This window comes from Thalassophryne amazonica, unplaced genomic scaffold (genome assembly GCF_902500255.1).
Source record: "Thalassophryne amazonica unplaced genomic scaffold, fThaAma1.1, whole genome shotgun sequence".
Taxonomy (NCBI): Eukaryota; Metazoa; Chordata; class Actinopteri; order Batrachoidiformes; family Batrachoididae; genus Thalassophryne; species Thalassophryne amazonica.
In genome coordinates, this window is record NW_022986500.1 from 302 (window position 1) to 13,333 (window position 13,032).

Consider the following 13,032-nt stretch of genomic DNA (forward strand, 5'->3'; position numbering starts at 1 on the left):
TTGTGCCAAATCAACTTGTACTGGATCCAGGAACTGGCCACAGAAGGACTGTCAGCTGCAACACGTGAAGCTGCAGCGCTGCTGATTCAACTGTCCGAGTACGTTTGCAAGTTTCTCCTCTCACAGCCACAGAGCCTTTAAACTCCTTCAGAGTGCTCTGACTGTCTTGGTGGCTTCGCTCACTCGACTCCTTCTTTCACAGGCACCGTACTGTACCAAACTGACTGTATTTGTTCGTAACTTAAGACCAAGAAATGTTCATCCCCGGCTTATATGAGGAAAACAGAATCCTGATATTATTTTGTCCAGTGACATACAGGCTCTGAAAATGGATGGATTGTGAATAAAAAAGTCTGTATTGTGATATATTTGAATTAAAGCTGAATGTTGGCATCTGGATTGTTTCTTTTTAACTCCATTGTGATGGAGCACAGAGACAAAACTCTGTCCAAATACTTACGGACCGGAGTGTGTGAGCACACACAAACCTGCCAAAGCTGCCGGTGACCGGATACGCCGACACGAAGGAACCCAGGATGTTGGTGGCACCAATTGCTAAGAGCTCCTGGTTGGCGTTGATCCTGTAGTCGTTCTGACTGGCTGTGAGGTGACACAAACATCTGGATCATCCAGACAGAAGACACACAGACGACCGAGCAGCTGGACATCTGAAGAGTCACTGTGTCTCCAGATAGAAGTTCTGGAGTGAGACCCCAAGACATGATGCCTCCACCACACCTGACCCGTGTGAGGTGACCTGAACAACCCCACAGAGACGCAACAACATCTTGAAGACAAGAGAGCTGCTTCTGACTGACCGTCTCCATTCAGTTATTAGAAATACACTGCAGTGAAATTAGAATATTGTACAAAATAAATACATCAATTCATCAATATTTTGTGTCAGTTCTTTAAGAAAGCCAAAATTCTTTTCAATTTCTGATTATGAGTAAGGGGTCTTCTGACCCAGGGGTACTGGACTGGACGGACCCTATGGACAATAACCCAGAGACTGTCTGTGGGGTCAAGAGGAAGACGAGAGCCACCAGACCAACAAGACGAGCAGAAGGACCCTTGACTTCCATCAGACCTCAGCAGGTCCTCAGGCTGATGGTCTCCATGCTGCAAGGATGCAGGAACTCAAACAAAAGGAACCAGAACCAAGAACTGAATGAACATACTTTTCAGAAGCTGAACATTTCTGTTATAAATTTTGAGTTTTTCATGATATTCTAATTTTTCCACTTCATCAGTTATCAAACTAGAGCACCAAACCTCCCCCAACACGAGTTTCCAATTCCACAAATTTTTACCTTGAAAAAATGTCAAGGTCAAAGTCCTGATCGAAGGGACTTTTCATAAACAAAATTGATCAAATGTCAGGAGGATGTATTTCATTCATGCACTTGAATCAAAGTTTTTTTTCCCACTTTTTCGGTTTCTGAATTCTTTTTCAGATCATTTTCACAGAACATTGGTTTTCTCTGCTGTGCACAACCTGTTGTTGCTTTTTGTCACTTGGTTTCCGACTGATAACTGGAAGACAAACAGGCATAAAACTGGAACCTCCATCCAGTTTTGGTGGTGAAGGTAAATCCAGAACAGAAAAATTAGAGTGATTGAGGCACTTTTGATTAAGATATAATGCAAAATTTACATTAAATGGGATTTTCAATATTAAATTTAAATGGCCACAAAATCTGTAATGAATCAAACTTTGTCAGTCGATAAAGGAAACCATCCTACACAACACTCTCACACATATGAAAGAAATCTGATCTTTTTTGAAAATAACAATTCTTTTGAAAATTTGTTCAATGTTAAAGGAGAGGGATTTCTTCCCAGGTTTCCAAGATTTTCGCTGATTTTGACCTTGAAAATTGAATCAGTTCTTTCCAATCAGGATATGAATCTACAGTAAAAATTCATAATGATTTAAGAAAAACTGTGTGCTCCAGGCTGTTCCCAAACAGACAAAGAAACCTTAAAACGTTTCAACTCTGAATCAGTTTGAATGAACACGCTTTGATTTGTGAAAAAACTCACCAAAAGCTTTCGCGATAGCAATGCTCTCCAACAGACCCATGAAGGGAATCAGAGCCAGTCCTCCTCCAAAGTCCTGCACAGAAGACAGCCAGTCAGAGAGTCGGAAGGGATGATGGATCACCCTGATCCTGATCCTCACCTTTACAAGGTCTCCAAAGGGAACCACGGTGCCGTTGGCTGTGGTGTCTGAAGTGGGTGGAGGTCTGAAGGGCGGGGGCCCCTGGGATGTTTTCCCAGTGATTGTGAACACATGATGACCAGAAAGATCCCAGGAAAAAGCTGTACACGTTGCAGCGACAACCACCAGCGCGTTTCGCACTGAACAAACCAGGAGGCAGAATTATAAGATCACAACAAGGGTTTAGAAAAGTCAAAGAGACGCCATCAATCACAGCCGGGTACTGACTGGTAGCTGCAGTCCAAACCAGTTTCCTGGAGAATCTGGAATAGGTGGAATTGTCCTGTAATCCAGAGCCCAAACTGGTCTTCATGCACATCAACATGATGAGCAGAGCGAGACACAGCAGACCCAGAACCGTGTCACCGACCCTGGCTTCTGAGATCTTGGAGAAGGTGGAGTAGACTTCTGGAAAGAACTCTGGTGGAACACCTTGGAGTCCCAAAATATTCTGAACACAGAAACAAGAAGAGTGCGGTTGGCTGAAATGCTGGACACCAAGTGGCCGGATGTGGTGTGTTTTAGAGCATGACACGGGAGTGGATTTTCATTCCCGTCCCATCCCGCTCCCATAAAAAAAATCCCATCTTGTCCCAATCCTGGACTGGAGTAAAAAAATAAATCCCATCCCATCCCACTCCGGTAAAGATGACTGCCAATCCCATCCTGCTCCCACTCAAAACCAGTCCCACTCCCGTATGTCTCGCGCCGTGATGACCAATCAGGGAGTGGATATGTAGTGACGTGGAGATGTCTGGAGTTTGACTGAAGATGTGAACATGTCCTGTCTCTGGTAGCAGCCTGTGAGCAGGACTTATGTCTCTTTTGTCCTTTATTTCACAATTATGACAGAGTTTTTGGAGTGAGCAGCAGCACCACAGCAAGCAGCGGAGTTTCTTTCTCCTTTTATTTTACGTGCGTGCGCGAGCGAATCGTCTGTGGAGAATATTTTATTAATTAACTACACAGATGTATAATAAAGCAAATGGTGACTAGTTTCTAAACACAATTATGACAGAGTTTTTTGGGGAAAGAGCGAGGAGCAGCCCTGCAGCAGGCAGCAGAGTTTCTTTCTTTCTTTTTTATTGTTTTCATGTGCACGAGTGAACGGGACAGTTGGTCCTCAAACGGGGTCCTGCAGAGGCGGAAGGACCGCTGAAAGCAGCCGTCATCCAGACTCAGCTCCTGCAGCAAATAATGATCCTCTCTGTATTGGGAGCTTTTCACAGCAACTCGCTCCGTGTGATCAGGTCCGTCATGTTAACTTGACTGACAACCGGAGCCGGCGAGCGGAATGGAAGCTCCTCCTATTTGATGACGCACCGGGGCGAATTTTCACAGCGAAAGCAGAGCGACACACCGGGCGAAGGAGGCGCGTCCGTCGCCACACGACCCCCGTGAATTTGTAGCGTCTGATCGCGCCCGGTATGAACACGTTTTGGTTGTTTTAAATAGATGAAAATCATCATCTATTTTTGGCATTCCCACTCCTGTCTGCTCCCGTTCATTTTTATTCCCGTCCCATCCCAATCACGGGATTGATCAAATTTTGACTCCCATCCCGCGGGAATCCGGCAGGAATCATGTGACCCACAGGAATTCCCGAAAAATGTCATCCTCTAGTGTGTTTGAACCCCGGACACTGAACCTGATTTGTGGTCTGTGTGCACGTGTTTCTCACTTTGACCTGGCCAAAGCCGATGGTTACTGCAGCAGCACACGTGAACCCTTTGATGACTGGGAAGGAGATGAAGTCCAGCAGGAAGCCTGAAGAAGAAGAACCACAGTCTCATTGACTTAAACCCAGGGCCGGCACTGACACACAGAAATCCACTTTGTGGATTGATCCAGAAAGCAGGACTCTGTGCTGTCTCACCTAATCTCAGCAACGCCATCGCAGCCTGGACGAGTCCACACAGGAGGCTCAGAAGAACTGCCCGGTTTGGCTTCCCGCCCACCACTGAGAAACACAGCAGAGACATGATGGCCGTCGGTCCCAGAGTCACATCCTTGGAGGTACCCAGGAGGGTGTAGATGAATCCCCCTATGAAGGCGGAGTAGAGTCCGTACTGCAGACAGGAAGACAAATACAAGGACGCCAATCAGAGCTCATGCCTCCATCAAGGCCCACAGCGCCGCACCAACGTTTATCTGGACCTGCCTCCAGGTTTCATGGATTCTAGTCCAAGTCTGGTGGTCCTGCAGCTGGCTGCAGCTGAAAAGACCAAATGATCAAAACTGACAACAAAGAACCTAATTCTTGACAGAAATAATTAAATTAGTTCATTAAAAATTTTTTAAATCTTAACTTATTTATGGCCTTATGTTTTACACCTAAAAATAAATACATCCAATTTAAAATGTACTTTTTAATGCAAAGTACAAATAAAAAAATACATATAAAACAAAATCATGGATTGAATTAAATTAATAATAAATTAAATAAACAAAAAAATTAAATAATAATTATTATTAACTATCACTTTTACAGCCAGATATCTCCAGGAGAAATCCTTGGGACCCACTGGAATGACTCTGGATCAAACAAGCTGTTACTAGAGCAGACCAGGATGAGGAGGATCTCATGCATTGTGGGGAAGCGCCAGCCAATGTGGCCCATTTCTCTGTCCATGATCCAGCACGCAGGAGCCCAGTGGCTGGAGAAGTCCGAGGGGATGCCCACGTTTCACCTGGCTGCAGCAGACAGATGGTTACACGTATTTTGGAGATGTGGGGATGGACCAGTTGTCTGCCTGGGTGGTTGTCATCCAGGACCCAACGAGGTTCCATGGTGTTTTGGATCTGGCAAAGCGCAGCATCCTCCCAAACCTGACTTGACTTGGACACTGTATGGCTGTGGTAGGCCCTCAGTAACTGAACGAGCATAAAGGAGATGAATGTGGCAGGGCTGGTGGCCAAGTGGTTAGTGTGCTTGGTTTCAGTGTGGAAGGTTCCTGGTTCAAACCCCATTCCTGCCACATGTCTCCATGTAGTGTGGAGTTGCATCAGGAAAGGCATCTGGCATAAAACATGTGCCAAACCAACCTGTAGATCCACCTTGGATCTGCTGTGGCGACCCCGAGTGCAAACAAGGGAGCAGCCAAAGGGACTTACTTACATAAAGGAGAAACGAATGAGGGAAGCCACCAAGACACCCTGAAAACTCTGAAGGAGCTACAAGCTCCAGTGGCTGTGATTGGAGAGACTTTTATCTGTTGCTTCTTCAGTTGCAGTGGAACACACACTTGGCTCAAGTAAACATACATGAAGTATTGGCAGCATTTTATCTCGACATTCACTGATCATGTTCCTGAATATTTTGGTATCTCAAATTTACCCGCTGAAGAGATGAAATCCTGATGTGTAAAAGCTCAGATGTCTGAACAAACTGAACTAAATTAAGCTGGACTCAAAAACCTAAACTGAGCTCAGACTCACTTGTACAGGAAGTCCTGCTACTTCGGCATAAGCCAGCGCCTGCGGCACAGTCGTTAGTCCAACAGTGAGGCCTGCCAGCACGTCCATCTGAAGCCACCTCAGGTTGTACTTTGGTAACCAGGTCAAGATGGGCAGCCAGGCCTCAAATGTGGCATAGGAGCACCGGTGCCAGGTCCACGCTCTTCCCAGGAGAGGTCGGTCCATCGTAAAATCCTTGGAGGGGATCAACAGATGGACTTACAGTGCCTACAAAAACCAATTGTCCTATTTCTGTATTTACATGTTTTTATGCATTTATGACATCAAATTCATAAAAAAAATGTGCAAACAGTCCTCAGGTGATGATATGTCCCCCAGGTCCCCACAAATCAGTAATACAAAGTGTCAGGGGTTCCCCTAAGTGCCTGGCTCCCATATTTGAACTGTTTGCAGTGGCAGGAGAACAGCATAGGATACAGGACACAGGGCACAGAATACAGGACACAGGCACAGAATACAGGACACGGGCACAGGATACAGGACACATGCACAGGATACAGGACACAGGACACAGGACAAAGGGCACAGAATACAGGACACAGGACACAGGCACAGAATACAGGACACGGGCACAGGATACAGGACACAGGACAAAGGGCACAGAATACAGGACACAGGATACAGGACACAGGCACAGAATACAGGACACGGGCACAGGATACAGGACACAGGACAAAGGGCACAGAATACAGGACACAGGCACAGAATACAGGACACGGGCACAGGATACAGGACACAGGACAAAGAGCACAGGATACAGGACACAGGGCACAGGATACAGGGCACAGGATACAGGCCACAGGATACATGGCACAAGATACAGGACACAAGACACAGGACACAGAATACAAGACACAGGATACAGGGCACAAGATACAGGCCACAGGATACAGGACACAAGACACAGGGCCCAGGATACAGGACACAGGATAAGGGACACAGGGCACAGGACACAAGACACAGGGCACAGGATACGGGACACAGGGCACAGGATACATGACACAGGATACAGGACACGGGATACAGGATACAGGACACAGGATACGGGACACAGGATATGGGGCACAGGATACAGGACACAAGACACAGGATACAGGACACAGGATATGGGATACAGGGCACAGGATACAGGACACAGGGCACAGGATACAGGGCACAGGACACAAGACACAGGGCACAGGATACAGGACACATGATACATGGCACAAGATACACGACACAGGGCGCAGGATACAAGACACATGGCACAGGATACAAGACACAGGGCACAGGATACAGGACACAAGACACAGGGCACAGTATACAGGACACAGGATACGGGGCACAGGATACAGGACACAGGGCACAGGATACAAGACACAGGGCATAGGATACAGGACACAGGATACAGGGCACAGGATACAGGACACAAGACACAGGGCACAGTATACAGGACACAGGATATGGGGCACAGGATACAGGACAAAGGGCACAGGATACAGGACAAAGGGCACAGAATACAGGACACAGGATACAGGGCACAGGATACATGACACAAGACACAGGGCACAGTATACAGGACACAGGATACAGGACACAGGGCACAGATTACAGGGCACAGTATATAGGACACGGGCACAGGATAGAGGGCACAGGATACAGGACAAGGGCACAGGATAGAGGGCACAGGATACAGGACACAGGATAAAGGACAAAAGATGCAAGGATACAGCACACAGGATACAGAATAGAGGACACAGAATATGTGGCTGCTATAGCCACACACCTCTGCAGGTTCCCCTCAGCTGCCTTTGTGATGTCACTGAGGAGTTCAGGGGTAATGGTACCAAGTATCACAGGTGAAGTGGCTCCAAGTATCTGAACCAACAGGTTAGTAATTTACAGTGAGGAAAAAAAGTATTTGAACACCCTGCGATGTTCTCCCACTTAGAAATCATGGAGGGGTCTGAAATTTTCATCTTAGGTGCATGGCCACTGTGAGAGACATAATCTAAAATAAAAAAAAAAAATAAAAAAAAAAAATCCGGAAATTTTTTAACAATTTATTTGTATGTTACTGCTGTAAATAAGTATTTGAACACCTGTGAAAATCAATGTTAATATTTGGTACAGTAGCCTTTGTTTGCAATTACAGAGGTCAAACGTTTCCTGTAGTTTTTCACCAGGTTTTCACACACTGCAGCAGGGATTTTGGTCCACTCCTCCATACAGATCTTCTCTAGATCTTTCAGGTTTGGAGTTTCAGCTCCCTCCAAAGATTTTCTATTGAGTTCAGGTCTGGAGACTGGCCAGGCCACTCCAGGACCTTGAAATGCTTCTTACAGAGCCCCTCCTTAGTTGCCCTGGCTGTGTGTTTGGGGTCATTGTCATGTTGAAGACCCAGCCATGACCCATCTTCAATGCTCTTACTGAGGGAAGGAGGTTGTTTGCCAAAATCTCGCAATACATGACCCCATCCATCCTCCCTTCAATACGGTGCAGTCGTCCTGTCCCCTTTGCAGAAGAGCACCCCCAGAGTATGATGTTTCCACCCCCATGCTTCACGGTTGGGATGGTTTTCTTGGGGTTGTTCTCATCCTCTAAACGTGGTAAGTGGAGTTGATTCCAAAAAGCTCTATTCTGGTGTCATCTGACCACATGACCTTCTCCCATGCCTCCTCTGGATCATCCAGATGGTCACTGGTGAACTTCAAACGGGCCTGGACATGTGCTGGCTTGAGCAGGGGGACCTTGCTGCCCTGCAGGATTTTAAACCATGACAGCATCATGTGTTACTAATGTAATCTTTGTGACTGTGGTCCCAGCTCTCTTCAGGTCATTGACCAGGTCCTCCTGTGTAGTTCTGAGCTTTCTCAGAATCATCCTTACCCCACAAAGTGAGATCTTGCATGGAATCCCAGACCGAGGGAGATTGAAACCCCCAGCAGTCTAAGTCTATAGCAGCATAACTAAGGGATGGTTCAGGGTCACCTGATCCAGCCATAACTATAAGCTTTAGCAAAAAGGAAAGTTTTAAGCCTAATCTTAAAAGTAGAGAGGGTGTCTGTCTCCCTGATCTGAATTGGGAGCTGGTTCCACAGGAGAGGAGCCTGAAAGCTGAAGGCTCTGCCTCCCATTCTACTCTTACAAACCCTAGGAACTACAAGTAAGCCTGCAGTCTGAGAGCGAAGTGCTCTATTGGGGTGATATGGTACTACGAGGTCCCTAAGATAAGATGGGACCTGATTATTCAAAACCTTATAAGTAAGAAGAAGAATTTTAAATTCTATTCTAGAATTAACAGGAAGACAATGAAGAGAGGCCAATATGGGTGAGATATGCTCTCTCCTTCTAGTCCCCGTCAGTACTCTAGCTGCAGCATTTTGAATTAACTGAAGGCTTTTCAGGGAACTTTTAGGACAACCTGATAATAATGAATTACAATAGTCCAGCCTAGAGGAAATAAATGCATGAATTAGTTTTTCAGCATCACTCTGAGACAAGACCTTTCTGATTTTAGAGATATTGCGTAAATGCAAAAAAGCAGTCCTACATATTTGTTTAATATGCGCTTTGAATGACATATCCTGATCAAAAATGACTCCAAGATTTCTCACAGTATTACTAGAGGTCAGGGTAATGCCATCCAGAGTAAGGATCTGGTTAGACACCATGTTTCTAAGATTTGTGGGGCCAAGTACAATAACTTCAGTTTTATCTGAGTTTAAAAGCAGGAAATTAGAGGTCATCCATGTCTTTATGTCTGTAAGACAATCCTGCAGTTTAGCTAATTGGTGTGTGTCCTCTGGCTTCATGGATAGATAAAGCTGGGTATCATCTGCGTAACAATGAAAATTTAAGCAATACCGTCTAATAATACTGCATAAGGGAAGCATGTATAAAGTGAATAAAATTGGTCCATAGACCATTCCTCTGCAGATGATCAGTTAGCTGTTTTACAACTACCCTTTCAAGAATTTTGAGAGAAAAGGAAGGTTGGAGATTGGCCTATAATTAGCTAAGATAGCTGGGTCAAGTGATGGCTTTTTAAGTAATAGTAGTTTTTAAAAGTAGTTTTGTCCCTGGTGTCCTTAGACAGCTCTTTGGTCTTGGCTATGGTGGACAGGTTGGAGTGTGATTGATTGAGTGTGTGAACAGGTGTCTTTTATACAGGTAACAAGTTCAAACATGTGCAATTAATACAGGTAAAGAGTGCAGAATAAGAGGGCTTCTTAAAGAAAAATGAACAGGTCTGTGAGAGAGAGAATTCTTGCTGGTTGGTAGGTGTTCAAATACTTATTTTATGCAATAAAATGCAAATAAATTATTTAAAAAAATCATACATTGTGATTTCCGGATTGTTTTTTTTTTTTTTTTTAGATTATGTCTCTCACAGTGGACATGCACCTAAGATGAAAATTTCAGACCCCTCCATGATTTCTAAGGTGGAGAAATTGCAAAATCGCAGGGTGTTCAAACACTTATTTTCCTCACTGTATACTTTTTAATCCTTTTTAATCCTGTGTCTCAGTGCTGAAGCATCCTAATTGCAGACATGATGCAGTCTGATGACATGCGGGGCAGCGGGGGGCCTCAAGCGGCGCCCAGAGGATGTTCAGAGGAACAAAGTCTTCCAGGTCCTCTGGAAACTGTAGGACATCAGAGAACCGGAACGCAGCGTAGGTTTGAGTTTACCTTCATTGGAAAGAGTCAAGAAATGTCCAAAAGTCCAAGTCCAACGGCTCTGAAGGCAACTTCAGCTTAGCTAATGAGACGTCTGAGGACAGAAAGTTTCTGTCAACTTTATCTTCTGTAATCACGTGATGTGATCATGTGGCCGCTCCGTGTCTGACATTCCTGTTCTGATGAGTCATTATTTTTAATGTCTTGTCGTCACAGCAAACACACCACCAGTCACATGTCACTCTGACTGCAGGCGTTTAACAGGCGTAACCAAAGGGAGGCAAAAGAGAAGGGATGAAAGCAAACAGGGAAAAACGTTACAGGGACCAAAACAACACAAAACAACATTTAGAGTGTGTGTGTGTGTGTGTGTGTGTGTGGGGGGTGTTTCATCAAACTACATAAAACAGCGTCACACAACAACACGCGGTTTGGATTCACCTCAAAATCTGTTCACGTGTCCAGTATGTAAACATTTGGATGATGTCTGCAGACACACAGAATTAAACTTGAGTAAAAGAAAACAGATAAAATAAATAAAACTGCCACATTCAGACTGCAGCCAAGGCGGCACGGTGGATTAGTGGTTAGCACTGTTGCCTCACAGCAAGAAGGTCATGGGTTCAATTCCTACCTGTGGCCTTTCTGTGTGGACTTTGCATGTTCTCCCCATGTTTGTGTGGGTTCCCTCCAGGTGCTCCGGTTTCCTCCCACATCCAAAGACATGCAGGTTAGATGGACTGGAGACTTTCCAGGAGGACTGGAGACTGGAGACTAACCTGGTTAAATCAGAATCAGAATCAGAAGAAGTTTATTGCCAATCAACAGGATTCACAGACTAGGAATTTGCTTTGATATAATGGTGCAACATTAAGCAGAGAGCAATATAAAATGCTAAGATAAAATATACAATATGTGCTCAAATAAGATAAAATATGAAATATGAAAGGCTGTGTGCAACAGAACAACAGTGCAGTGGGAGGAGTGCAATTAAAAACCAAAGTACATTGTCTAAAGTGACCCGTGATAAAATGATAAAGTGACAGAGTTAAGCTTAAGGTGACTGAGTTATGAGGAGTTCATGAGTCTAACGGCAGAGGGGAAGAAACTGTTCTTATGGCGGGAGGTTCTGGTCCGGATGGACCGTAGCCTCCTGCCCGAGGGGAGTGGTTTGAACAGACCGTGTGCAGGGTGAGAAGGGTCAGCTGTGATCCGACCTGCTCGGCCCAGAGTCCTGGAGACGTGCAGGTCGTGGAGAGATGGAAGGCTACAGCCGATCACCTTCTCAGCAGAGGCCACAATGCGCTGCAGTCTGTGTCTGTCCCTGGCTGTGGCCCCGGCGTACCACACCGTGATGGAGGAGCAGAGGATGGACTCGATGATGGCCGTGTAGAACTGCACCATCAGCTGGACAGGCAGCTTGGCCTTCTTCAGCTGCCACAGGAAGTACATCCTCTGCTGGGCCTTCTTGATGAGGGAGCTGATGGTTGACTCCCACTTGAGGTCCTGGGTGATGGTGGTGCCGAGGAAGCGGTGACAGACCACAGTGGTGATGGGGCTGTTGGTGAGGGCGAGGGAGGGCGGGGGGGCTGTGGCTTTCCTGAAGTCCACGATCATCTCCACTGTTTTCTGGGCGTTGAGCTCCAAGTTGTTGCTGCTGCACCAGGTCACCAGCCGGTCCACCTCCCTCCTGTAGGCAGACTCATCCCCATCCGAAATGAGTCCGATGAGGGTGGTGTCGTCCGCAAACTTGATGAGCTTTACAGAGTCATGGCTGGAGGTGCAGCAGTTAGTAGATAGTTAGTTAGTAAATAAAGGTTAAATTAACTTAAAAGGCTCATTTTGAAAATGAATTTTCCAAAAGTAATCCTGATTATTTCCACAGAGGAATCATGTCTACTGATAAATCTGAGTTTTGGCAACAGTGGAGCCGCTGACACCTCAATGAGCACCAGAACTCCGGATGTGGAACAAGTTTCATTTGAGCTCCCGGTTGTCTCCGGTGCGAAAACCTGTGATCAGTCTGTGTGCAGTCAATAACAAACTGCCACAATCGTACGGCATCCAATAACAAACCAATAACGAACCACCATCTTATTGGTTTGTTATTGATTCATGTACAGTCATGGTGGTTAGTTATCAGATGACATATGATCATGGCAGATCAATCACCACTTTGTACTTTTAGTTAGAGAATCTGTAAGAAAATATTCAATACACAAAAACGTAAAAAAAACAAAACAAAAAAAACAAAGTGAACTTTTGTAGTACAATTCTATAGGTGTTTTTTAATAACAAAATAAAAAATTTCAAAGGAAAACTTCAACTTGTGTTTGTGATGAACAATAAAACACCACAGTGACAAAAAGGATCATGAATGTCAGATTTTACCTTCTTTAGTCTTTATTCTTCTCTTCAGCTATGATTTTTGTTGCTGCAAATTCATTGGAAAAAACCCCCACTTCCTCAATGTGACGTCACTAAGTTCCGTCCGCTGGAGGTCACCTGACTGTCCAAGAGCCTGTCGTCCTGACGATAAAGATAATGTGTTTCTGCGTGAAGTTTGCGTGTTCTCTCCGTCTTTGCGTGGGTTTGCCATATCATCAAACACATGCACGTTTGAGTAAAAAAAAAAAAACTTTTTTTTTTAAAGTCACGTGACTACAATG

General features: G+C 45.2%; 1 protein-coding gene across 1 annotated transcript; it reads right to left on the minus strand.

Annotated features, from left to right (window-relative positions):
* Window positions 1–377: 377 nt before the first annotated feature.
* slc26a11 (solute carrier family 26 member 11) lies at window positions 378–12,915 on the minus strand. The gene is made up of 8 exons (XM_034165752.1): window positions 12,755–12,915; window positions 5,663–5,875; window positions 4,101–4,293; window positions 3,906–3,991; window positions 2,453–2,675; window positions 2,186–2,364; window positions 2,047–2,119; window positions 378–600 (listed from the first exon to the last, which is right to left on the minus strand). The coding sequence occupies exons 2-8, from the start codon at window positions 5,864–5,866 to the stop codon at window positions 410–412; spliced, it is 1,149 nt and encodes a 382-aa protein (XP_034021643.1). The 5' UTR covers window positions 5,867–5,875; window positions 12,755–12,915; the 3' UTR covers window positions 378–409.
* Between the last annotated feature and the right edge of the window lie 117 nt (window positions 12,916–13,032).